This window comes from Cinclus cinclus, chromosome 17 (assembly GCF_963662255.1).
Source record: "Cinclus cinclus chromosome 17, bCinCin1.1, whole genome shotgun sequence".
Taxonomy (NCBI): Eukaryota; Metazoa; Chordata; class Aves; order Passeriformes; family Cinclidae; genus Cinclus; species Cinclus cinclus.
Window position 1 is genome coordinate 3,633,655 of NC_085062.1, and position 25,215 is coordinate 3,658,869.

At 51.7% G+C, this 25,215-nt stretch overlaps 2 protein-coding genes across 2 annotated transcripts; one reads left to right on the top strand and one right to left on the bottom strand.

Annotated features, from left to right (window-relative positions):
- Positions 1–663: 663 nt before the first annotated feature.
- On the bottom strand, positions 664–14,554 carry BRAP (BRCA1 associated protein). The gene is made up of 12 exons (XM_062504196.1): positions 14,421–14,554; positions 14,112–14,270; positions 13,426–13,627; positions 12,490–12,679; positions 11,014–11,127; positions 10,432–10,580; positions 8,545–8,620; positions 7,880–8,018; positions 7,453–7,562; positions 5,816–5,905; positions 3,952–4,055; positions 664–2,911 (listed from the first exon to the last, which is right to left on the bottom strand). Exons 1-12 carry the CDS (start codon positions 14,500–14,502, stop codon positions 2,551–2,553), a joined length of 1,776 nt encoding a protein of 591 aa, XP_062360180.1. The 5' UTR covers positions 14,503–14,554; the 3' UTR covers positions 664–2,550.
- An 83-nt stretch (positions 14,555–14,637) lies between these two features.
- On the top strand, positions 14,638–24,481 carry ACAD10 (acyl-CoA dehydrogenase family member 10). The gene is given in 14 exon segments (XM_062504698.1): positions 14,638–14,675; positions 15,304–15,524; positions 16,165–16,313; positions 16,871–17,065; positions 18,171–18,329; positions 19,073–19,232; positions 19,601–19,745; positions 20,026–20,094; positions 20,832–21,010; positions 21,564–21,714; positions 22,205–22,350; positions 22,855–23,028; positions 23,474–23,826; positions 24,005–24,481. Coding segments are annotated over 13 exon segments (2,121 nt in total). The 5' UTR covers positions 14,638–14,675; positions 15,304–15,367; the 3' UTR covers positions 24,089–24,481.
- Positions 24,482–25,215: the final 734 nt, after the last annotated feature.

The following is a 25,215-nucleotide window of genomic DNA, read 5'->3' on the forward strand; positions in this document are numbered from 1 at the left end:
GATTTCAAAATAAAAAAAAAAAATCTATTTCAAGGGTTGTAACCACAGCAGGAGCTCGGTCAATCTCAGCTCTCCAGTGCTGCTGCAGCCTCCTACTGTGGGGACAGTGAGTCACAGCCAGGGCTGACCTGCTGCTCCACTTGCTGATGTCAAAACTTGACCAGAGGCTGAGGTCCCAGTGCCAAAGCTTTTTCCAGGCACTTGTGGGCCCAGATGAGGGGTAATGAAAAGTCACAGACGGGCCTGAACTGGGACCTTTCCCTCCACAAGTCCCATTTCCTTGTGGGAAGTCTCCCAAGGGAGGGAGCCTGGGGGAGGCCCAATGATCTACAGCAGTGAATAAACACCCAGACAGGTGAGTAAACAGGAATAAACACCCAGACAGGAAACTCTGCTCACCTGGGATGGTTCAAGAAGCTGGAGGAGGCTCAAGGACTGAGAGTTACTTAGTTGAACACAAAGCATTCTATAATTCTTGCTTTTTCTACACAAGCTGCCTAGAACTGCCCAGCCTTATCTGCTCCTCTCAGCCCAACTTCCCCCGCCCAAAGAAGACCAAGAGCTTGTTTGGACAGCTTTGTCTTTGAGCTAAAAACTACCAGACTTCCAAAATAACCTCCTCCCTTCCCTCCAGTAGAACACACACACACACACACACAAAAAGAACTGCACGCTGATTTAATTTTCCATCACATATTTTGAAAATTAATTCCAAGATACAGTACAGCATCTTTAGTGTTCTACACAAAGCAAGCCTTCAGCAAAAGGTCAGAGGATCTTAATGGTGTAAAAATATATCTTAAATAAAATAGTTTCTCTAGGAGAGCAAGCCATGCTGTACATCTTGAGGTCCTTAGAGTCATTTACAGAAGGCAGAGGCCTGGTAGTACAATGCACACACTGGAAAAGTGAGTGTACATTCCTGCAACAAAGTCAGAAAAGGTCCAAGTTCCAGGTGGTGGGGGCAGATCTCCAAACCCAAGCAGGGGATGCCCAGAGTGCACTAACAGCCCTGTGATTCCAATGAGGAAGTTCAACTCTCTCTGTTCATACAGCCAGGAAGCAGATGAGAACCACCCGCCTTCCCGGGATCATTCCAGGGACTGGGACTTGTCCCTTTCAATGGGCCAAAAAAAGAACAACTTCTGGCAATAAAGGACCGGCTGTTTTATGCCTGTGTTCCAGGCTTGATCTGCTCAGCCAAAGCTGTTTCATAAGGTCATGATTGTTCCAACAAGGATCAGGATCATCCTGTGGCCTGGAAATACAACGGGGGACTCACCTGCCATTTTAAACAAAAGATCAGCCTTTAAATGATCTGATTCTGAGCACAGCAGCAACCAGAACAGTCACTTCTCCAGGGGAAAACTTCCCACCACAGAGCATTGAGTCTTAGATTCTAAGTGAAAACCATCAAAAACTCCAAACCAAAGCAGATCTGTACACAAAATTACCTTCCAGGACCTGTGTCCCTTTGGGTCAAGTCACACAGGAGCTTTGCCAGCTGAGGTTGTGGATAGTGCCACATTTTGGTGAGCACAGGAACTGGAACCAAGAGCTGCAGCTCCTGGTGAGGATCTGGTGGAGGGGCAGTACCTCCAGCTCCGAGGCAGCTCCAGCAATGTGGAAAGGGTTTGGCAAAGACTCTGCTTGTCCCTTTCCTCACTAGGCTCTGAGGAAAACAGCTCTGGAGCTTTCACCAACACTCCCAGTGCAGCTCAAGACAGGGGACACACACACCCCCCACTCCAGGAGCACCAGAATGCTGGGAATGTGTTCCCCAACTCACAGATGACTCTACTTAATTTGTAGAAATACCTATAAAATACCCCATTAGACAGCATCCAGAATACAAAACTTCCACCCTTTCTGCCCCACAGGCAGCACAGCAAGCACTGGCCTCTCAAAGGCCACTTTTAAACTGAAGAGAGATCAGAGCAAAGTCCCTTAAAGCCTTTAACCACTGACCTTTAGGACTTGCCTGGTTTCTTACACCACTAAGATGGTTTATTTTCCACACCTCACTCCTTTTTCTTTCCAAACTACAGTTCTACTCCTGCACAGGCAGTTCTGCAGTGTCAGGACTGCACATACAAAAAGGAGATGTATATAACCTAATTTACACTGTGTATTAAATAACTCCTTAATTGAGAATACTTCTAATCCAGGAGAAGAACTGGAGAAGCCTTACACACTGGGCTGAACCTACTCTACAGCATCCCTGCAGGGAATGGGATGTTGGACATGGACACACACCCCCCACCCCAAAACACTCTCCAAGAAAGTCAAATGCATGACGGGAGGGGCTCTGAAAAGGAGGGAAGGCAAAATGGTCACCAAGATCTGCCTAAAAACAGCTAAATAGTGCAGTGAAATGCTCTTAAATACCACAGACACCTCCACTGACTGGCAGCCAGTTTTATGAGCAGCTCTGGAGACAATTTCTAGCTGAGCTTTAGCGAGCTGGGCGTTCCCAGCCCGAGTCCCGAGGTGAGCCTGGCCTGCAGCTGGCACAGCCAGTTCCAGGGTGGGAGCAGAGAATTCCTGTTCTCATTTCCCTCTCTTGCCACGGCCTCTCCTGGAGGAAGGTTTGCCTGTGCCTGCCGTGGAGGAGCTGGCAGAAGATGCCACTGCAATGTTGATCTGTCCTTCCTGAATCTCCTGGCGGGTCTCAGCTGGGAGGTGATTGATTTTCTGTTGTGTCTCCAGGTAGAACATGACATCCCTCAGCTGCTCCTGGATCTCAGAGATCTGCAGGTCCTTCTGCTCACAGGTTTCCTTTAACACCCTCTCCTCCTCCTTCAATTTGTTCTGCAGCAAGGCCTGGTTTGCTCGCAAGCACTTGTTCAGTTCCTGCTCCTCCTTCAGCTCATTGGAGAGTTTTGCCACTTTGTTGTTCAGCTGGGAACACCTTGCAGAGAGAAGCACGAGTCAGGAGAGCAGCACTGCCTACCCAAAGCGAACACCACCTCAGCCTTTTCACTGGATAACTGATCCCCAGCCCACCAACACCACCTGGAATTTGATTTTCCAGCAAAAATGGGCAAGGGGAGGCAATACAAGAAGACTCTGATATCCTCCCCAGGTCAGGCAACTCCATCTCGTGATCTCACGCCAACAGCACAAGCAACAGGCAGGGTGCGCCTGGGAGATGGAACTGACCTTGGACATGCACCTGCAGCTTTTGGAATGGGTGCCAGAAAGGGCACAGGGATTACAAGGGACCCTAAGAGAGCTGAGGGCAGTCACGGGTCTCCTGCCACACTCCAAGACCCTCAAAATACCACTTCACTGGGAAGGCAGATGCTCCCACGAGGGTATCAGCCTTGCGATTCACATACAGGGCTTCCTGCTCCCAACAACTCTGCTTTTGCCCTGGCAGTTTGCTGGCACTCTCCTCTGCTTGTTTCCCACTCAGGAAGGTGAGCTGCATGGAGCTCAGTGCCTGTGCTCCCTGCTCCAGCCAGCACTGCTGGACAGGTCGTGGGCTGGGAGGAAAAGGGGACACAGTCCCACCCAGGGAACGCATGGATCTGCAATTCCCAGGCTTGACATTTTCCTCCAGGCACTTCCCAAGATCTATGTTTTCCTCTGTGCTGGGTGATGCCTCTGCTGAGCTGCCTTTCATCCCTTTGGATGCACCCACCAAGGGCAGAACATGCTGGCATCTCACTGGGAGCAGGGAGAGGAAGGATCCCTGAATGCTAAACATGCAGAGTGTGGAAAGGGAGCTCAGGGCCCCAAAGCTGTGCTCACTCAGACACTTCCCATTTGTGAACACCTACAGAAATCAGAGCTTTTTTTAAAGCAAGCCATGTTCTCAGTAATGCAGCTCAAAATTGCCCAGGAATAGCAGGTTGGGTTTTGTTTGTTTTTTTTTTTTTTCTTTGTGGATGTCAGTGCAAAATGCTTTAATGGCTGCATGGAACTAAACCTGGCAGTGGTACCCACTTCCTCTCCACTGACTGCTTTTCTTTGAGCAAGTCATTGAGCCGCTGTTCCAGACTGTCACACTTCTCAATGGTCTCTTTAAATTTGGTCTTCATGTTGTTAATCTGTAAAAACAAACACAGGGGCATTTCCAACAGCTCAAAGTCCACTGCCCTTTCTTCAGGACACTCAGTTTTCCAGAGCTGTTTTTAGACTTTGGCCAGTTCCTCTCTCAGGTAAGGAAAGCTTGGAGCCAAGGCTTTGTTCTGGTGAGGACCCCCCGTGCTACCCTCAGATCCCAGACAAGGAGCCGCGTTGCTGTGGAAGCTGCTCCCACAGAACAGCCACTCTGGCTGCAGATCCGTGCCAGGCACTGCCAAAAGCTGCAGCAGCTCCTTAACTTCTTCCTGCCTGCATCCAGCATTCCTTTGGCCACTCTCGTGGTTCTGGATCCATCAGCAAACTCAGATTTCCACCTCAAGGCAATACAGGGCTAGGGTTTTGCTCATTTTAAACTAAACCTCAGAGAACTGAGTGTGAAGATGAACAGGGGCTGACTCAGCAGTGCTGTCATAAGGCACTGACCCACTGACACCAAAATCTCCCTCACACAAACACAAACATCCCCTGGCCATGGCCTTCCTCTTCCCTCTGCTGCCCCATTCCAGTTGCTGCTCCTGGAGAAAGCCAAGCTCTCCTTCTCCAGGTGTCAAACCTCCAGCATAAGACTTACAGGAAATTTAGAATTCTTGTTTCCCTTCTGTTGTTGCCTCCAGCATGCTCACATGCAGTGGAGCAGGAATCTAATGGAAAATGCTTCCCTGGAGGAGCAGTCTGGACAAATGTCAGTGTCATCAGACATGGATGCAGAGCAGGTTTGAAGCCTTCCAGTCCTTATCAAGGAATGTTTGTGCAGCTGATGGGCAATTTGGGGAAGTAGCCTGAGCACTGATAATGGAATAGACTGCATGGTGGCACCAATCCAGACAGGACTTACATGGAGCAAGTACCATGGATAAAATTATTGGGATCTTTAAACATGAAACCATGTTTGGAGCAGGGATCAGAATGTTTCATTTTGAAGCTGCTTCGAGGATTGTGTCTCCCGGCCACTTGCAAGATGATTCTTGATAGATATTTTCCTTTTAGAGGGCTCTCCTTAAGATTCCTGGGACTGTTCTTTAGGGGAAGGTCAATGACCACCATTTCAACAGTCACAGTTTCTATTTTTACTTAATTGCAGACACTTAAATGGTTAAATAGAAGTCCTGATGAAAGTTAAGGACTGACTGACTTTAAACCTGGTTGAAAGGACCTACGCAGAGTGAAAAATTAGTAGAATATCCTCCCTGGATTTTTCCTGGTGACATTTTGAAGCAGTCCTGCCTGCAGGATGCTTTATAGGAGGAGACTCTGAACTTTTCCCAAAGGGTGATGAGGAGAGAAAGGGGATCAAAAAAAAAAGGGCAAATCAATATGCATTTGGAGCAGAGAGACAGTTCCACCTTCTGCAGCTGAGCAAATTAAAGTCATATTGTCTCTGCTCCACCAAGATTCCCTGGAGGTCTGTGTCGGAGAGACTGATGGCTCCAGGATCCTGCAGCACCACGCACTGCCTTCCACCACTGCTGCATTTCCCCAGCAGCACATTTAAATCAAGCTGCAATCTCTGTGGCAATCTACCTGCTTCTGCACCACTGAGCAGCAAATTGCTCCCTGGGAGCAGCCAGATAAGGGACAGATCCATCTCAGAGCCAATTTTCCCAGCTGGGAATGGAGCAGGCTGCGGCAGGCGGCGCCCAGGCTCAGCCAGAGATCCAGCAGCTCCTTCTTCTCCCATTTAACAGGGCCAGGAGCCTTCCCACAGGCCCAGGGCAGAGCTCACCTCCTCAGCTGTGTCCTTCTCGATCCGGACAATCTTGTTTTCCCAATAGATCCGCTGGGATTCCAGCTGGCTCGTCAGCAAATAGGAATACTACAAACACAGAGACACAGAGCAGTCAGGGTAGCCCTGATGGTTAAGGAGCCCTAAGGGTTCCAATCCACAAGTCAATTTAACCAGAAGAAATCAGGAGGTTCTGGACACACAAGAACAGAACCAGATGATGGCTTTCACCGATTTGATTTCCCAATCAAATAATTTTGGGGTTTTTTGAAATTAAGGAAAGCCTTTAGAGCTCAAGAAGGATCAAGTGAAAGGATCAAGCCGAGAACTGTTCAAAGAGGACACAGATTTTTCATGGAAATAGCAATAACTGTCTACAGGAAAATAAAGTATCACCCATCCTTGTCCTGAGAGTCTGAGATCCCAAAGGCTGAGGGGAAGAGTTCCCATCCACAACCCAAACTTCAGTGCAGTAGGATCAATGCATATATCCAGCTTTCCTATAAGGAGATTTCTGGGAAAGCACCTTCAGCTCTCTGTAACCATTTCCAATTAGTCTTCAACATGTATGGCCCATTCCAATGTCATTTTGGTATCTGAACAAGGATCTATGCCCTACATCCCATCTTTTCCCTTTCAGTTCTGCAAATGAGTAATGAGAAGGTTGAAAAAGGTGATTACTCCTTTTCATCAGGCTAATATGCATCAAATTAGGCATTCACTAGAGAATTAAACATGCACAGAGCCTTGATCACTCTCAGTAATTTCCGAGTGCCAAAACACTCCACCAAATTCATTCTCTCTTGAATCTTTCAATCTCATAAGAATGAGAGATCTTACATGCTTTAAGCAACCACCTCACAGGAAAAAAATGGGTTAAAAAATTAGCTGGTTGAACATCTAAGTGTTATTCAATATAAAATTCACTGAAAAGCAACCAAATATTTATGTGAGCAATGAGCTCCTCCAGCCTGGTCTCTGTGGGCTGTTCCTCCTCACAAACCCTCGTGTCTAATGCGGCTGAAATCGTGCTGCAGTGGCTGCTCAGTGAAGCAAGGATTTCAAGCTCCTCTCCTTTAGTTAGGAGAAGCTGGGCAACAGGTACAAAAAATAAATAAACCATTATCTGTTCAGGAGAAGGGAACAGAACAGGGCTGGCATCAGACTGTCAGCTCTCTGTGCTTGCCAAGGTGAGCACACAGCTGTGGATTCCTGCATCCTTGTTCAGTTTCGGAGATAAACTGCCCAAACTGACAGTTCCACACAGATCCTGGCTCTGAATCCAAGCTACAGATCCACAAGGAAGGGTCTGGGGGGAGACTCAAACCCACTTCTCCCTCCAGTGTCTGTTTGCAGCAGCACAAGCAGCTCCTCCTCAATCACCAGTGACCACAGGACAACACTGCAGCCAGCTCACACTGCACTGCATCAGCTCTGCAGAGCCAGGGAGAGGCTTAAAAATAAAATTTAAAGAGAGGAAAAAAAAAAAAGGCAGTAAACCCATCCTGCTCCTGCCTGGAGACAATTCCCTCCAGGCTGGGAGCAGATCTGCTGCCTCAGCTGATGGGATTGAACCGTGGTCATAGTGGGGTTGGAACACTTCCACAATGCAGAGTCCAACAAGTGAAAATATTTACCTCTAATTGTAAGGCATCAATTTTCTCCTCCTGGCACATATCCCCCTCACACTCATACTGAACTAGCTTGCCATCAGTTTTGCTTGCCACCAGCCGATGGACGTAGTTGTCTGGGGAGAGAAAATCCAACCGCGGGCACTCAGACCTGAGGAACCCAAATCGTGGAGCACAATTAAACCACCCAGACCCTGCCCCTCAGCGAGGCACAAAGCCAAAACCACATGGATTTGTTCTTTAGCAGATTCCTCCCAGCCACCTTAAGGGATATTTATTACAACAGCCCAGGGCAAATTGATGGAAAAGGAGTAACAAGCATTCCAGGGATGCTGTGGGACCGCCCCGGTTGGTGACAGAGTCACCTTCTCCCTCCTCCATGCCCAGCAAGCCGTTCCTCACTGAGCCCCTGTCCCTAAGGAGTGCAGCTCACCCCCAGCATAGTCCCAGACGCGGTGGTTGGTGAGCTGCATGGCGTACGTGTGCTGAGTCTCCTCAAAGTGCTTGTAGGCGTGGCGGCTCACGTAGCGCCCGCAGCCGATGTGCCCGCAGATCAGACAGATCCACAGGTTCTGCAACACAAAGGGCAGCTCTGGGGGGCAGCTCTGGGGGGGCAGCAGCACCCCGAGACAGCGTGAGCCACCCCCACTCCAGTCACACCCTCAGCAACCAGAAGTGTTTGTTTTCCTGCTCCCCTTCCTCAGCTGGAAGGCCAAGGAGAAAAGGGGGTCCCTGCCCATCAAAGGCAGCAACACCCCTGCAGGGGATGGATAAATCCCACCCATTTGGGAAAGTGGCCTTAGCTAAGGAATGAGGGATCTCAGCAAGCTCTGGAGGGCACAGACTGGAAGGGCCACCACCATCAGGCTGGTTTAGGTCCCTGCTGTCACACTGGTCTTTCTAAGAATCACAGAGATTCGTCAGAACAGGAAACCTGAGAGGTAACATCCCTTCTCAGCACTGATACAACTCAAAAGGAAAGCTGATACCCCACTGGCTGGTCAAGCCAGACCAAAATCAGCCTGAGAATTAAGCCCCAAAGCAACCCAAGCAGCTGTGCAGTCAGATCTAGGCCAGATCCTCCACCCACCTACTTACTTCTTGAACTCCACACTCAAAACACTTGTTCTCTTCCACGGGCTCTGGCGTCTGGCAGTACCTGCACACAGGGCACCTGGAGGGCAACAAGAACATCATGAGACACAGGCAGCAAACACATTCCAGTCATTGAAGAGAGAGCCAGAGAGCCTTGTGCAAGCAGGATGTTCCCTGTATCACCCATCAGCTCACATTTACCCCACCCCAATTCATTCCACACAAAGTTACTGGTTTTAAGCTGGTGACAGAACAAAAGTTCTTCCAAAGCCTTTTCAGCTGGAAATGGTTTTGCTGCAGTCCAAGGGGTTTACACAGAAGTTACACGCTGAGGAAAGGCATTGGAACTGGGGGCAGCCAAGTGACAATCTGCAAACACCCCTCAGTCCTTAAAACCCTGAGGAGATGCTTCAATCCCACTCCAACCTGAAGGATTCAATCCCAGCTTTCCCAGGAAGAACATCCCGTAACTGTACCCTAAAAGAATCAGTAGCAGGAATTCCTTTTGGACCTACCAAAGATCCAGATCTTTCATCTCTTTTGGAACTCCCTACGTGCTACCACAAAGACAGAACAGCCCAGACCAGAAGGAAGCAGTGTCCAGCCCTGGAGCAGCAGCAGCTCAGCTCAGGAATGGGGTAACTGAGGCTAAATCCTGCTGCCAGGACTGCTTATGTATTTTTCATTAGTTGCTGGGTAAGCCCCAGAAATCTTCCAGGGAAGAGACAACTGGGCTGCAGTCAGTTCCTATTCAAATTCAGGCACCTGCAGCCTCCGTGGTGCCTGAGCAAGGAGAACAGGGGTTTTCCTTTGTCATTTCTTTAGACTGGGAACATAAGTTCTGCTTAAATTGTATATTCCATATTTAACGGCTATTTGGGATCTCACTCCCACACTGGCTACACTCCACTGCCCCAAATTTCCACTAGATTTATGGAGCAAAGTAGCCCATCAGCCTGCACAGCTCCAATCTGATTTATCTCACTGAGTTCTATCACTCTGGCTTAGGAGTGATAGATCACAGAGTTACAATCTTCCTCACATTCCATCAGAGAATCCAGGAACTGGGATAGCAGGGATGGAGCAGCCACAGGGAGGATCTGCAGCCTCCTGCTGCAGTGTCTGTGCCTGCCTGAGATGCAGCAAACCAGCAAAGTGTCCAGAGGAGTGACAAACACCCCTGGCTTACAGCAGCACTTGGGGACTCTAGACACACCAAAATCCCACTCCACAGGGATTTGGGAAGCTGGGAGCACCAAGAGGAAAGGGTCAGTGGCAGAAAGAACAGCTGCTTTAAGGACAGACACAGGTCCAACCTCCAGCCTGCCCAGTGCCATGGAGAACACAACTTCCCATTACTCACCTGGAACAGCAGGAGCCTCCCCTGCCCGATCTACTGAGCCATCTTATAATCATCCCTTCTTCCCCTGCCTTCCCCTTCCCAGTGTTCCCCTGCACACCTCCTCTTCCTCCTCTCCCAGCATCCAGGTAGGAGAGAAGGCTGCAGAGCTCCCCACAGGAGCTCCAGGCAGGAGCAGATCCATCTGCTCCAACACCAAGGAAGGGCCTGGCTAAGCTGCCAAGGCTGAGTGAAGCAGGGCTGTGTGTGCAGCCAGGCCTGTTTAGCCCAGCACTTTTCTCCTAGAGTATTTTGAAATAATCAGCATTCCTCTATAACCCCCTCCCTGCCTCAGCAGCGAGGCCCCTGGGAATCATTGTTCAATTACTTTTGGCAGGGAGATTTCTCTCTGGGAGCCCCTTAATGGGAAAAACTGAGCATTAGGACTTGCAGTAATTCCTGCCCCCACAGTGACGAGCAGAGCTTTGTCAGCACAACCCCCAGCACTCCAAGCAGGGCCTCAGAGGTGGAAATAAAGCCCAGGCTCTCACGTGGTGTCCTCCCAACGCTGCAGGCACTGGCTGTGGAAGCTGTGGTTGCACAGTGTGGTGAGGATCCCGTTCACAGACTCATCCATCCTCTCCAGGCACACGGTGCACTTAGGCAGCTCTGTCAGGTCCATCACAGGCAGGCTGGCCCCCTGCAAGCACCAAGCAGAGGGAAACTGCTCAGCACCTTCCCATCACCAGCACTTAACTCCAACTTGCCATCACTGCTGGCACCAGGGTTCAAAACCATGACACAGGAACTCTGTGAGGTCACACAGTGGTTGGGAATTCATTGCAAAGATAAGAAAGTGATCCTCAACATTCAAAGGGCCACAGGCAGGGCTCAGTGAAGGGGCTGCACCTGGAACCAGCCCCACTGTGCTCTTTGGATTCCCTAAATTACAACCCAAGGCAGGTTTAAGTCACAAAGTCCATGGAGGCACCACACAAACTCTTCCAAGGACCACTGGAATGAGAAGTGGAGTTGGGGATGATGTATTAAGGTGTTTTTGCTGCTTATTCTCCAAATAATCCTGTTAAAATCTTCTGAAGTGCAGGGAAAAAAACCAAACATATCAAACTTACATCTTCTGACTTGAAAACTTCAGCCCTTTCCACATACACGAGCTGACAAACGTCCTCCTCGATGGAGTTGAACTGCCGGCCATTGCAGGCCATGTAGAAACTGTCTGCATCAGCCTGGGTACAGAGCAGGGGAAATTGGTTAAAACCAGAAAAATCCCAGCTGATCCAACCAAGGGAGAGGAGGAGAACCCTCCCATATCCTCCCTTCTTCCCTGGAACACCAGAGGAGGTGTTGCACCGGGTTTGGCATCACCACAAGGGAAGTTCAGAGCAGTGACACCACACTGACATTGGAGCATTCAGCAGGAATTGGTTATTTCTCTTCAGCACCTGTTTTACCTTTTGTTGGCAATTTCAGTGCATTTGCAAAGCAAATTTGATCCCTACAAAAATGTAAGAGGGTCACATTGCAGGTTGGTGTCAGGGACAGGAGCAACAGTTTAACTGTGGGAGAGAATCTATTCACCACTCACAGTCCAAGCACCTTCCAGGGCAAAAGAGCCAAAGCTTGCCACATCCATCATTCCTTTTCCTTCAGGAGCTCCCCAGATCCTTTCTCCACAACCACCACACTGCACTGAGGCAATCAGCTGAATGCCACGTTCTCATTCTCATTCTGGTGACTCCAGGCAGGAACACAGAGAACCTGGAGATTTGTTTTGCTACCTACAGGCACAGCCTTTAGGGGCCAACACAGCTTCAGGGAATTGCATGATAAACTGGAACTTCAGGGTGAATTGAGCAAAAATTTAGGGATTTACTGCAAGGCTGTTTAGCACTGAATATTTGCCTGAGTAATTTAATGCAACAAGAGATATAAAATCATCTTTGTTAACTACTGCAATTAGCACAAAACTCACACAAATCCTCCATCTGCACAAAGGGCTTGGGGAAATCTCTCAGGCAGAATTCACAGCTGAGGGAAACCTCTCCCTGAACCCCAAAATAAATCATGTGCAGCTGGGAGAAGGGAATGTCCAAGTGAAAGGGTCCACACAGGAACCTGAGGGGGGAACTTAAAGCTGCCCAGTCCAAGGGGCCTGAAGGAGCAAACTGTGTTATCTGGGTATTAATTCACCCCCAGGCTCTCAGATTAGGGGGTTCTGTCCTTTCCACACTGGCAGCAGCTTTGAGACAACCCAGCTCCTCAGAAAAGCAGGAAAAGTCTTTCTTAAAACAAAGGGAGCTCCCCTGGCTGGGTGCACAGGACTCTGAACAACCTGAGAGTAGAGAACTCTGTAAATGGACTAATTTTTGAAAACTATCCTGCCAAAAGAACAGGACAGCCAGAATATGGCATCCACTGCTTTCAGGTGTGGGACGAACCTCAGCAACCCTGGGAATTCTCTGGGAAGGAGGGCAGGGCTGTATCTCCACAGGTAAGTGCAACCCTGGCTCAGGACTGCCCAGTGAAGCCTCCTGAACAGCGACTCTGTGTGACATTCCTGCAGCCAAGGAATGCTGGAAGCATCTTACCTGGGAGCTGAACTTGATGAGCACCATGTACTGGTTTGGGGTGGAGTCTCGGATGATCTTCATGTGCTCGATCACTTCATAGAAGGAGGCCACAAACTTCATGAGGTCATGGCTGGTCATGGTGGCAGGGACAGTGAGGATGCAGAGCATGGCACTGCGCCGCACGTCCTCCTTCAGGGACGTCATCTTGCTGGGGACACAGCAGGGACACAGCTGCACCTCACCTCCAGGGGCAGGACACAGCTGGACACACAGCTCCAGCCACACAGTCACAGCAACTCTGCTGTCAAACTTTAACCCTCTTTTGTCATTGGGGAGGAGGAGGAAGGGGCTGTGGTGAGTGACCACCAACAGGCATCCCTTAGCCAAGGATTAACCTGGGCAGCTCCAAGAACAGGATTGCCAGGAATAGTTTGACAACTGTTTTTCTATAAAAACAGCTGGAGTTGGCAAGTTCCCAGATGTTCAGCACTACTCCTAGAACAAATGAGCAATGTTTGTTACTATTGATGGCTCCTGGTGGCTTTCAGGAAGACCTGAAATGGGAATTCTCCCACAATCATAGGGGAGTGGTATGGAATTGTAACCCCTGGAATACAAGATGAGACCTCCTGCCTCACACAGCTCCCCAGGCCTGACACCAGAGACCACAATTTAATTGTGGGATCCTTTGGAAAGCTGCTTTCAAATGTCGTTTGTCTTACACTCTCACAAGCCCTCAACACCCCTAGTGTCTCACACAGCTGTCACAGGTGTCACCCACAGCTGAGGGACCCAGGCCAGCCCCAAGCTCCACCATTAACACCAGTCACCTCTGCATTCCCAGCAGCGAGTCACTCTTCCTGTTTGTCCCCAGCCACTCAGGAGCCACAGCCCCGGAGTGGCCAAGTCACCCTCCCATTCTCACGTGAGCAACCATTAATCAGGAATTCTTACTTTGTTTTGTACAGATGCATAATTCCATGAACAATTTCAACCGAGGGGTTCCCGCTGAAGAAGGAAATCTGATCTGGGAGCTGTTTGGAAGGCGAGTCTGGAGCAGCCTCACACTCCTTGCTTTGATCCTCTTGTTTAGTTTTGTCTTCAGATGATGCAGCCTCCGAGGATTTTCTTCCCTCCATGGCACCTTTTGCTTCATCTTTCACAAAGGCAAAGTTTCCCCATTACTGAGGGGAAGGGGCCACAAGGATCACCCAGTGCAGCTCCTGGCCCTGCACAGACACTCCAACAATCCCAGCCTGTCTCTGGAAGCGACGTCCAAACTCTCCTGGAGCTCTGGCAGCCTTGACCATGCCCTGGGGAGCCTGGGCAGCCCGAACCCTCCTGACACAGCTCCAGCCGTTCCCTGGGTCCTGTCCCTGCTCCCGGAGATCGGGGCTGCCCCTCGGGAGGAAGCCGTGGATTGGGCTGAGGTCAGTAGGACGTGCCCACCAGGAATAACCACCTCTGCCACCCGCACTCCAGCGCCCATTCCTGAACTTCTCCGCTCGTTTTCCAAGCTGCAGGGCCGACTCCGGAACCGCAAACCTCACAACACCCGGGTCCCCCCGCCCCGACTCGCCGGTGACGACACCGGGACACTCTCCCCCCACCGGCGACCCCAAACTGCCCCCGACCGGTACCTGCCCGCGGCTGGATGGTCTCGATGATCACGTCGGTCATCTCCCTGCGGCCCAGGTGCTGGTGCAGGATGGCCGCCCGCTCCCCGGGGCCCTTACCCTCCAGGCAGGCGGGCACGGCGGCGGGGGCCGCGCCGGTGCTCTCCGCTGCCATGTCCGGAGCTGCGGGGACAAAGCAGGCGTTGAGACGGGGCGCCGGACGCGGAGCCGCCAGGGACCGGCAGCACCGGGACTGCTCCCGCCGGCAGCTGCGCGGTGCGGAGCGGGCCCGGCCGCGCTGCCCCGCCCGTGCCCCCGGCGGGGGGAACCCACCGGCCGCGCTGTAGGCGAAGCCCGTGGGCAGCGGAGAGGTCCCGGCCAGCTCCAGCCGGATCACGACCAGGGACACGCTCATGGGCTCCGCGGGGCCGCCGCCGACCGGGACCGGGACCGGCGCCGCTTCCGCCTCCCGCACCTTTCCCCTCTGACCCCGTGACGTCACGGCGCGGTGACGTAGCAAGCGGCGCGGCGGCGGCAGCAGCGCGGGGGGCTGCGAGGGGCGGCCGCTGCTTCTCGCGAGAGTTCGAGGTACGTTCTCGCGAGAGCGGGAGCCTTGCCCGCTGCCGGGCCGGGGGCTGTGAGGGATGCCGGGGTCTCTGAGGGGAAAGACCCCCGGGATCATCGAGTCCAGCCCCTGACCCATCCCCACCTTGTCACACAGCACCCGGTGCCACGTCCAGGCCTTCCTTGGACGCCTCCAGGGATGGGGAGTTCACCCCCTTCCTGGACAGTTCCACCCCTTTCCATGAATTCCTGATGCCCAACCTGAACCTCCCCCGGCACAGCTTGAGACCTTGTTGCGTCCCTTGTTTCCTGGGAGCAGAGCCCAACCTCGTACGGCTGCAGTCACTGATTTTGATCAGTAATTAGTGTGTGTTGCTGATGATTGCTTTTGTAACACATTGTCCCCAGCACCTGAAGGGATGTGGACCCTGTGTAAAACCCCATTTGGGGGTCCCTGTTTTGGCTGGGACACTTCAGTGGCTGCCCAGAGTGGAGTCACCATGGTTCAGAGCACGAGCAGAGGTGGCCCTTGGCCCTGGGGTTTGGTGGATCAGGGGGAGGTTGGATTTGATGATCTTGGAGGTCTTCTCCAACATTAACCATTCAATGATTCTGTGTGCATAAATAAACATTTTCCCCTGTAATTCTCCAGCTGTGCTCCAGCCTCTCTCCTCAGTTGAGGTGTGAGTCTCCCTGGCCCTTCTCTAGTTCCCAGCATGTACCTGAGGAGCGCTGCCCGTGCCCAGAACCTTCTGTGTGCCAGGATCCAGCGGCTCCTGCTGAGCCAGCAGCAATCCAGAGGGTTCTCTTACAAAGCTGTGATCTTTGAGGAGAGTGGGGTGCTGCTCCCAGCCCCTCACAGGACAGCCACAGGTGTGTATTCCCATTCCTGATCCCACAGAGTGTCCTGAGCTGGGAGGGACCCACAAGGATCATAATCCAGCTCCTGGACCTGCACAGACAACCCAGCAATCCTTACCCTGCCCCTGAGAGTGGTATCCAAATTCTCCTGAAAGAGAGCCCTCTGGGGGAAGAACCTTTCCCTGATATTTCAGCCTAACTGAGCCCTGGCGCAGCTCCAGCCGTTCTCTTGATGTGGTCCCTGGTCCCAGAGCTCCTGTTGTTTCTGTTCATGGAGGGAAGATGAATTTCAGGTGTCTCTGGTTCTGGTGAGAGACCCAAGATCTTGTGATGGTGAGACCTGTTGTGCCATCAAAAGTCACAGAAGTAACAGTGACCACCATGTAACTAAAGTGTCCTGTAGTGCCACCACCTGATAGCACCCAAGACTGGTACAGTCCAGCACCTTTAGGAGCTCTCCACACTGAAAGCAGGGATGAGGTGCTGCAGTTCCCAGAGTGCCCAAACTCTTCCCTCTGTGCTGGGTCAATCACCCCAGTCCAGCACATCATTCTCACAGTGCTGGGCCATGTATCAACCTCGGAGGGATTCTAAGATGATTTCCCAGTTCTGCTGATGCTCTTTCCTGGCTTCCCTACTGTTGTCCATGCAGACTGGGAGGCCCGGAGCTGCATTCCAGCCAGCACCATCCAGCAAGCTGCACTGTCTGGAGGGGAGAACAGCCTCTCTCTGCAGTATTCCAGAGGAGAGCTGACAGCTGTGGAGTTCCTGCAGGAATTGGGACAGCAGTGCTTTGAGATTGTAAGCCAACTCCCCCCTGCTCTCCTTGTGCCTCCTGACTGCATGGAAACAGGCCCAGTGAGGAAAAAGGAGCTTTAAAAAAAAAATGCTTTGGTTGAAGGGTCTGGATTTTCCATCTAGGAAGCACTGCTGTCGGAGCAGGGCAGATTTTCACCATTATCCTAGTGCTTGGGCAGGGCAGGCAGATGAATTTGTCTCAACTTCCCTACTGGAATAAATTCCTTTTTAAACATCTCAGTCTAAAATGCAGATTCCTTCCCTGCCTGCTGAGCTGTCAGTATCTGCCTCTAACCTGCCTTAATCCCATGGCAGGTACAGTCCCAGTGATTTCTCTTTCCCAAAAATCAGCCCTTTATCTCTGCTGTAGAATTAGGAATGTGAGAACAATTGTTTATTTGGGCAAAGCAATTTAGCCGAGAGATTCCCTGCCTGCCTTCTGCTGCCAGAGGAAGCAGGACAGCCAGATAAGATGATCAGGCAACCTACCTACCCAAATCACTCTTATTTTCACCCCATTTCTGGCCCATTATCACTCTTGGGGTTTCTCCATTTCTCAGGCAAATGCCCGTGTTCCAGTGCACTCCTTTCTCTGGGATTTAATCCGAAATGAGATGATAAAACAGCTCCCCATAATGGCAGAAGCAGCTCAGTGTATCCGGGCAGAAGGGCTTAAGACAGCTTTACTGAGCCACAGCTTGTGCCTGAGGGATGCAGAGAGGTCCCTGCCCCTGGACCAACAGCACTTTGATGTGGTAAGTCTGGATGGATCCCAAATGGAGCCCTGTTCCTCCACCTGTGAGTGCAGCGACTGAAATTCTTTAAGTGCAGGTAGCAGATGAGTAGCAGCACAGTTTGGTTGACATCAGTGGAACAGCCTGGGAAAACACTTCCTGACACAATTCCTTGTAGGCACTTGGAGAGGGGCTGAGTGACATTTGCAAATCCACTGCAAAGTGCCCACACAACCACGAGTCTCTGTGTAACAGGCACAGGCAGTGATGGAGATAAAGCACTTGGAAGCTGGAACACCAGACTAGAAATAAATCTTATTATTCTGTGCCCTGCCTGCTTTAAAAAACAAACAAACAAGATTCTAAGAGTCCCTGCACCCCCTGTATTACAAAAACCCTCTGCCCCAACATGCTGACCTGTTTACTCCTCTCCCAGCACAAGTCTCCTTTCCCAACACACTCCACCTTTGCAGAGATGAACCTCAAGGCTTCAATACCCGCGGCCTCCTCCTGGAACAGGAGCAACAATCCTGAACAATTATTGGGGGAAAAATAATTAAATTTGGATTTCCATTAATGTTGGCTTTATAGCCATCCAGTAGATTCATTGCTGTTCCAGAGCAGGAGAATGACTGCTTGGATTGTTGATGGTTGTGAGGGCAGTGGGAATGTTCAGACACTGAGTCAATGCTTTTTTGATGCAGATTTTAGCTGGATGGTTATGGTCAACACAGCTGCTGTGAAGGTGGCTTTGGGGTGGCTGGTGGATGCAGTGGTCAGGATGTTGCTTTTCCAGAGCCTTTGGAAGTTGCTGCCATCCATGGCTTCCTTGGACAGCACTGGACAATTGATCAGGGACACCCAGTGATTCTCCCACACTGGGACATCTCATTGGATATCTTCCATCCAGGGATTGGCTGATCCTGTTTGGCTGATTGGAGCTGAGGAGCCACAGCCAAAGCAGTTGGCACCCACACAGTCCCTGGAACCACAGCCTGCCCAGCTCCTTTATTTCTCATGTTAATTAGACCAGTCTCTTTCCCACCCTCCCATCTCCATTTCCAGCACTGCCCAGATGTTTGTGGTCACAGCAGGCTCATGCATAATCCATCTGTTGTTGCTGTAGATGGTTGAATCACACCAGGAAGGGATGCCCAGGCCAAGCCCTGGGATCTACAAGCTGTGCTTGGAGCACCTGGGTGTCCAGCCCCAGGAATCCATCCTGCTGGACAGCAGCAGCCAGAACCTGAAGGCAGCAGCTCTGCTTGGCATGAAAACAGTGAAGGTACAAAGTGACACAGCCAGGGTGGGATTTGGGGATGGATTTTGGATCCAGAGGCTGTTAGGTTTGAACAGCTCAGGATTTTCAAGTGGCAGTGGCCAACTCTTGCCAAGCCTTTTGTTCCAGCCTGTGCTTGTCCCTGCAGGATGTGGTGGGGTTAAAGCAGGGATTACTGGCAAAGTCTCCTCTGGGCTGTTTCATTCATGGCTCCAAACCCTGTGTAACCTCAGGGAAGTCTCTTCTCCTTCCTGTTCCTCTGTTCCCTATTGGAGAAACAGTCCCATCCTGTGGTTGAGACAACCACACCAGAAAATGAGCCCAAGTTAATGAATTCCCAGAAACTCTGAGGCCTCATGGATGAGTCAGCTGGGGACTGACAGGTTACCCCCAGGCTTTAGGGTCAGTCAGAAGAGGGGTTTTACTTTGGGGACCCTTGGGAAAAAGACAAGAGTGGGACTGCTGGGAAGAGTGACCTCCACTCCCCTGGACTACACACAGGGAATTCCAGCCCTTATCCCAGCCCAAACTCACAGTGCCTGTGCTACAGGCACATCTCTCCAGGGCAGAGTAAAGGTGGGAAGCTCTCTGTTGGCAGGCAATGACCCATGAATTCCTGAATGTGTGTCAGTGGATCAGTGCTGATGGACTCACAGATAAATGCACCCAACTATGCAGAGCTCTCTCTTTCCCCAGAAATTTTGTCTTCTAGCTGCCACCCAGTGCTACTCTCTCCCTCCTGGTTTCAGGTTGATGATGCAGAAGCTGCACTCAAAGAGCTGGAAACCCATTTGGGATTTCCTTTGCGAGGGTTTGTTCCCTATACTCGTTCAGTGATTCCGGGCATGGAAATCCCAAAGGATCGTCTGCAAAAGTACCTTGAAGATGTTCTTGGGGCTCACTCAACAGGTATTGCAGTGGGTTTGGCCCTTCCATCAGAAAAACTGGATATTCTGGAACTATTGGCTTTTTCCATATGACACAGGGATTGAAAAGTAATATTAAGGAAAGGCTCCTAATCTCCCAGCAAACAGCACAGCCTTTCCAGTAATCCATCACTTTCCTAGAAATAAGAAATGACATTTTAGGACTTTCTCATTTTGGGAGGGGTTGAGCACAAGTTGCCAGAAATGCCAGGAATATTTCTGTCCTGTGAGGCATCTGTGAGCTACTGCCATGTTCCCCAGGGGTTTGGGACACAGAGTGAGATCTCAGCCCCAGGTACAGGAAGGGGATGGAGAACTTGGAAGTGCTGACCCTCTGCTCCCAACTCCCAGCCCCACTGGAGTTAAGGCAGTTTGACCATGGAGAGTCCACCCGGAGCTATTCGGTGAAGTTTGGAGGTCGTTTGCTGGTGCTGAAGAAGGAGGAGGAGGAGCCTCCCGCTGGCCCCTTAGGCCTTTCTGTCCCAAGGGAATACAGGTGAGAGGTCCTGCTGCAGTTTGCTGTGCCTGAGGAGCTGCCTCAGCACCAGAGGAGCAGGACACGTGGGGAGGATCATTTATGACCTCCCCTTGTTTTCCAGAGTGTGGGAAAGGTCTGAGGGCTCTGGGCCATGGGAAGATGTGGATGTGCTCCTTTCACCTCCCCCCAGCCATGGTTTTTTTAGTGCATTTAAAAATGAGCCCAGTGATATGTGTGTCTGCTTCCAATACTGCAGTTACAGGACTGATTCCCTTGCTCCTCTCTCCTTCCCTGACAGGGTCCTGAAGGCTCTGGCTGAGGCTGGTGTTCCTGTGCCCCCCGTGCTTGCTCTCTGTGAGGACAGAAGGTAATCCTGTCCCTCAGCTTTCCCTCTGTGCTTGTCAACTGCAGCCACATTCCCCCAAACATGAGGAGAGAAGGAACCAGAGCTGACAAAGTGCTCTGATCTAATGAACATTTGTTCATTAGAACAAGGAACATTATGGGGAGGAGGCCCTAGAAGTTCAAAGGACAGAATCACTTTTATTCTGCTTGGTTTAGGTGAGTCCCATTTTAGCAATTAATCCAAAAGCTCTATTTGAAAAGCAGCTATAAAGCAATATTGTAGGGCTTCCTGCTGAAGCAGAGTGCTTGGGTTTGCAATATTATATCTTTAAAAAAAGAAAGGATTTTTCCCAACTGCCAGACCTCAGAGAGTAATGACAGCAGCAAATCTGTGACAGGACACCTGTCAGGCCAGCAGCCTGCTCAGATCTCTGCTGGCTGCAGGAATCAGTCTCTGCACTGCAGCTCAATGTGTGTCCACTGCTCCTGGTGCTCGTGAGCAGCCCGACAGCGCAGCTCACACCCACTGCAGGGAGCAGGGCAGCAGCTGCTGCTGGAACCTGGCTCCAAGCTCAGCTTCCTGGGGCTGGAGGATCCAGGGCTGAGCTGCCACAGCCGTGTGCCACAGGCAGCCTGAGCTGGCCTCCAGTGAGCACCCAAGTGCTGCTGGGGCTGCTCTTCACCTGCCCATGCAGGTGAGATCTGGGGGGTAGTAGCAGGATTGACCTCAGGCCCACTGGTCCCAATTTGCTTCCTCAGCATCCTTGGCACTCCTTTCTACCTTCTGGAGCACTGTGCTGGCCACATCCACCGTGCCGTGTCCCTGCCCGCGGTGCCACCGTGCCGGCGCAGGGCCTGGTACGGCGCCATGGCACAAATCCTTGCCAAGATCCACAGCCTGGAGCTCGGAGACAAGCTGCAGGACCTTGGGGAGCACGGTGAGAGAAGCTTCTGGATCCTTTCTTCTCCCATGTGTCAGCATTTCAAGGGATAGGCAGGATGGACCAAACAGGGGGAAGGTGGGAAAGTGAAGATGAGCAGTCCAGAGTCTGACTCCCCAGGTGTGGTGGGAGGGTGTGAAGAGCTCTTCAAATCCAGGTTTCCCATGAGTTCCCAAAGTTCTCCTACCTCCCAGAGCTTCCTGCCATATTTGCTGCCATCTCTGCCGACCGTGGGTACAGGAGTAACTTCTTTGCAGCCATCTCTGACCAAACCTTCCCAAGCATCCCCTCCAGTCCCTCTGCAGAGATAGCTCAGCTTCCTGGAGCTGGTGGAGAAGTTACATTTTTGTCCAGGACTGGATCATTTCCACCTAAATATTAAACCCAGTGCCCAGTTAAGAATGTATGAGACCCCTGGAAATTGCAATTAAATTCTTGGAGCTTAAATCAGGGTTCTGGACTGAGATCTGCTTGGTTGTTTGACGTTTTATGTGTCCCTTTAGAAGCTCCTTTGTGCCTTTCCCTGGAAGCCTGCATTCCTCTGTTCCAGGAAATTACATCCAGCAGCAGGTTGAGACCTGGACAGAGCAGTATCGAGCTGTGGAAACTCACGTTATGCCAGCAATGGAGAGGCTTATCCAGTGGCTGCCTCTGCATTTTCCTGAATCCCAGAAGACAACAGTGGTGCATGGTGATTTCAGGTACTGCCCTGGAGCACATCCTGGGAAGGAAACAAGGACAGAGTGTAAAATGACCCACAAACTCCAAACGGTGCTGATTGGGCTGTGGCAGCAGCTTCAGAGCAGCCCCAAAGCTGGGTTTTGGGTCAGGGTCAGCATCCCCAGGGAATGAGATTTAGTTTCTTCATCCAGCAGCTGCAAATGCTGCTCTAACACTGGAGGAGCATCAGCTCTTCCTGCAATACTCAGGAATCAGCCCTGATCTGAGGCTCTGACTCACTTGGCTTCATTCTCCAAAGCACAGTTTAGTTCATTATTAACAAGGTAGTTCAATATTGAGTAACCTCCATCGTCTGCTTGCAGAAATTAATCTTTCACTTTGTGCTGCCTTCCAAAGGACTCGGCAATTTTTGAAGAGAGTGAAGAGCACTGAAAGCACCACCTGCTGCTGAGCACTGGGATTTTTCCCTCCTCTGGAGACTTTTCTGATCTCTTTTTCCCTCTGATACAGGATGGACCACCTGGTCTTTCATCCAGACAGGCCAGAAGTCCTTGCTGTGCTGTGCTGGAAGTTTGCCACTCTAGGAGATCCCATGTGTGATCTGGCGAATAACTGTATGAGCTTCTTCCTGCCAGCCCACTTTGGTGCTCGCAGAGGTACAGAGGGGGCACAGTCACCTTTGGCACACACAGAGGAACCAGAGTTCAGAACAGATCAGCTCCTGCCCAGACAGCTCAGCTGGCAGTGGGGCTCTGTGCAGCTGGAAGAAGCTCTGGGTTTACATTATTTTCCCTCTCACTCCAGCTGGGAAGCTGGGCAACTCTTTTGGGTGGGAAAGTTATGAAGCTGATCAGGAATTGTTTGTGCCCTCAGTTAAAAAGAAAAATACAGGATTAAATGGAGAGTTTCCATCATTTAGGATGGAACTCTCTCAGTCAGAGTTTCACCCTAACCAAGAGAACTGCCCCACGTGCATTTTGGGGCACGGGCTGGTGCCAAACCCCAGAGTTCCACACGAGCCAGCATGGCAGCCGTGCAGGTCCTGGAGGGTGCAGGTGTCTCCTGGAAGGGCCTGGCTGTGCCACAAGGCTCACACCATCCCTTGGGAGCTCTGAGCTGCTCTGTCAGCTGACTCACTGTTACCTCTTCCCACCTTCCAGGCTTGAGGAAATGTGACTTGGGGCACCTGGGAATTCCCACGGCAGAGGAGTATTCCCAGATGTACTGTGGCCACATGGGAGTGGAGCTCCCGGAGAACTGGAATTTCTACCTGGCCTTTGCCTTTTTCCGCCTGGCTGTGATGCTGCAGGGATGTCACCGTGGCTCCCTGGCAGGTGAGAAGCCCAGCTAGTCCAGCTGTGTGTGCACAGGGCACAGCCATGGGCACAGAGCTGCCTCCCTGCTCCAGCACAGGCTGCTCCTGCTTTCCGTTTGTGCTGTGGGGTCTCTCCTTTCCTGGGAGAACTGAGCAGGGGCCAGAGTTGGGAGCCCAGAGCTGTGTCCTACAGATGGAGCTCTCAGACCTTCCAGCTCAGCACCAGCCTTTGTCAAGGGACTCACAGGGAGGTGGAGAGAACTCTCCTTCTGTTTGTCTGCACACATCAGGTGTGGCCTTGGAGCCTTTATAAGAATTAAATCTGATGTTATTTTCACATCCCTTAGAGAGGAATTTCCCTGAGTCCTGCTGGACTGGCCCAGAGGAGGGCACATTATGCTGTTTGGGATGTAATTAGGTAACACAGGCTCTTCCAAACAAGTGTCCTGTTCTCTTGTCCCCAGGGAGGCTAGCTCCAGGTGACAGCAGCCCCGAGGACGCAGAGTTTGTGGCCGAGCTGGCTTGGGATTTTGCTGTTAAAGAAGGATTCCGTGTGTTTGAGAAGCTCCCCCCAACAAAGCTGCTCGCACGCCATTGCAGCACCTGAGCCGGGCGAGGCCCGTTCCTGAGCAGGAGTTACAGCACCTGGACATGGTCTGGGGCAGCCCCTGTGCCCACAGCCCCCCCGGGCACTCCCCCCAGCAGCCTGCTGGGGATGGCCCAGGGTCACTCCTGCAAGATGGGAAATACGGGCATCCAGTGGGGCTTTCCGAGTTCCCATTCCACAGGGACTGCACGTCCTCTGCCAGAATTGCAGGTGAGACATCTGTGCTGAAGCTGCTTTGCTGCAGCTGCCCCAGGGTGGGGATTATGGCTTCCCAAGTGTCCTGGCTCTCCAGATCACGTCAGACATCTGGCACTCCTGGACTCCAGTGGCTTGGAGGAAAAGGGCTGGGTTCGTATGGCTGTAACAGTGTTCATATCCTGGGAAACAGGGATTTTGGAAACTGGCAGTCCCTTCCATGAGGAACACATTTAACACCAGCCCAGCTGTGGTTGCTCACCCAAGGAATAAGTAGAATGGCCCAGCATGTCTCTCCTCCTCCAGCACATCTCTACTTCTTCAGCACAACCTCCAGCAACCTGCAGATGCTGGAAGAGTCTTTGGTGGTGGAAGGAACTGAATCCAGTCCTCAAGGTCTCTGCATTCAGGAGAGACTCCAGAACTGAGGAGTCTCAGTGCCTGCCCTGTGGAACTGGGAGAAACTGGGAAGACTCCATGGTCCCATGAGTGTGGTGGGGTCTCTTTGGGGACCATGGAGGATGCAGACTGGATTAATGGGAGTTTTCGGTGCTTTACTGGGGCCAGAGCAAGGGGAGAACTGTGGGAACAACCGTGGTAACTTTATGAGCATGAGCAATTTATATGTTGTATTAATTAAGTATTAAAGTAATGGGTACGGTTCTTTGTATTCTCCTGCTCCTCCAGCGTGAATGCAGGCTCACAGCCCCCCTACCCGGGGTGGCCACCACCTCCCAGCCCTGCAAAGAGCCCTGGGGGGCCGCGCTGGCTCTCGGCACAAGGAGCATGAGGCTGTAGGGAAGCCGGTAACCTGAGCCTTGGATTCTCCCAAGCTCCAGGGTGAAATTCCACCTCAACCTCAGGCATTTGGCTCTGCTGTAGAAGGGGGAGCAAGCTGAGCCTGTATCTGCTCAGCCCAGATATTTGGGATGGCTTCCCAGCAGGCGCCTGACTTCTGCACTTCCCACCTCCTTCAGGCAGGCTCAGGGGGCTGAGAGCCGCGTCTGCCCTGAAGGATTTTAGTGCTGCTAAATCTGCCTCCAAGCCCCAGGGGAGGGAAGGGCTGCTCGAGAGAACCAAAAGCTTTATTTAACACAGGACTGGTGCTCAATGTCATGCGTTGTCCATACCGGGATCAGCAGAAGACACAAACGGGACAATCATCAGGGCTTAGCCCCGAGCTGGAGCTCAGCTCTGTGACGTGCCCTGGGGATACCTTGAGCCGCTCCCTCTGGGAGCCACGGGCACATCTCTACAGGCAGAACAGGTCTGGCATCTCCCACGGGTGGTTTAACACGAGCAGGGCTGTTACAGGAGGGAGAACACGTCGGAACAAGAGGTCTTTGAGAGTGGGCTTTTCTAAAGGGCTGCCCGGGAGCCACTGTGCGGGAATCCATCCCCTTC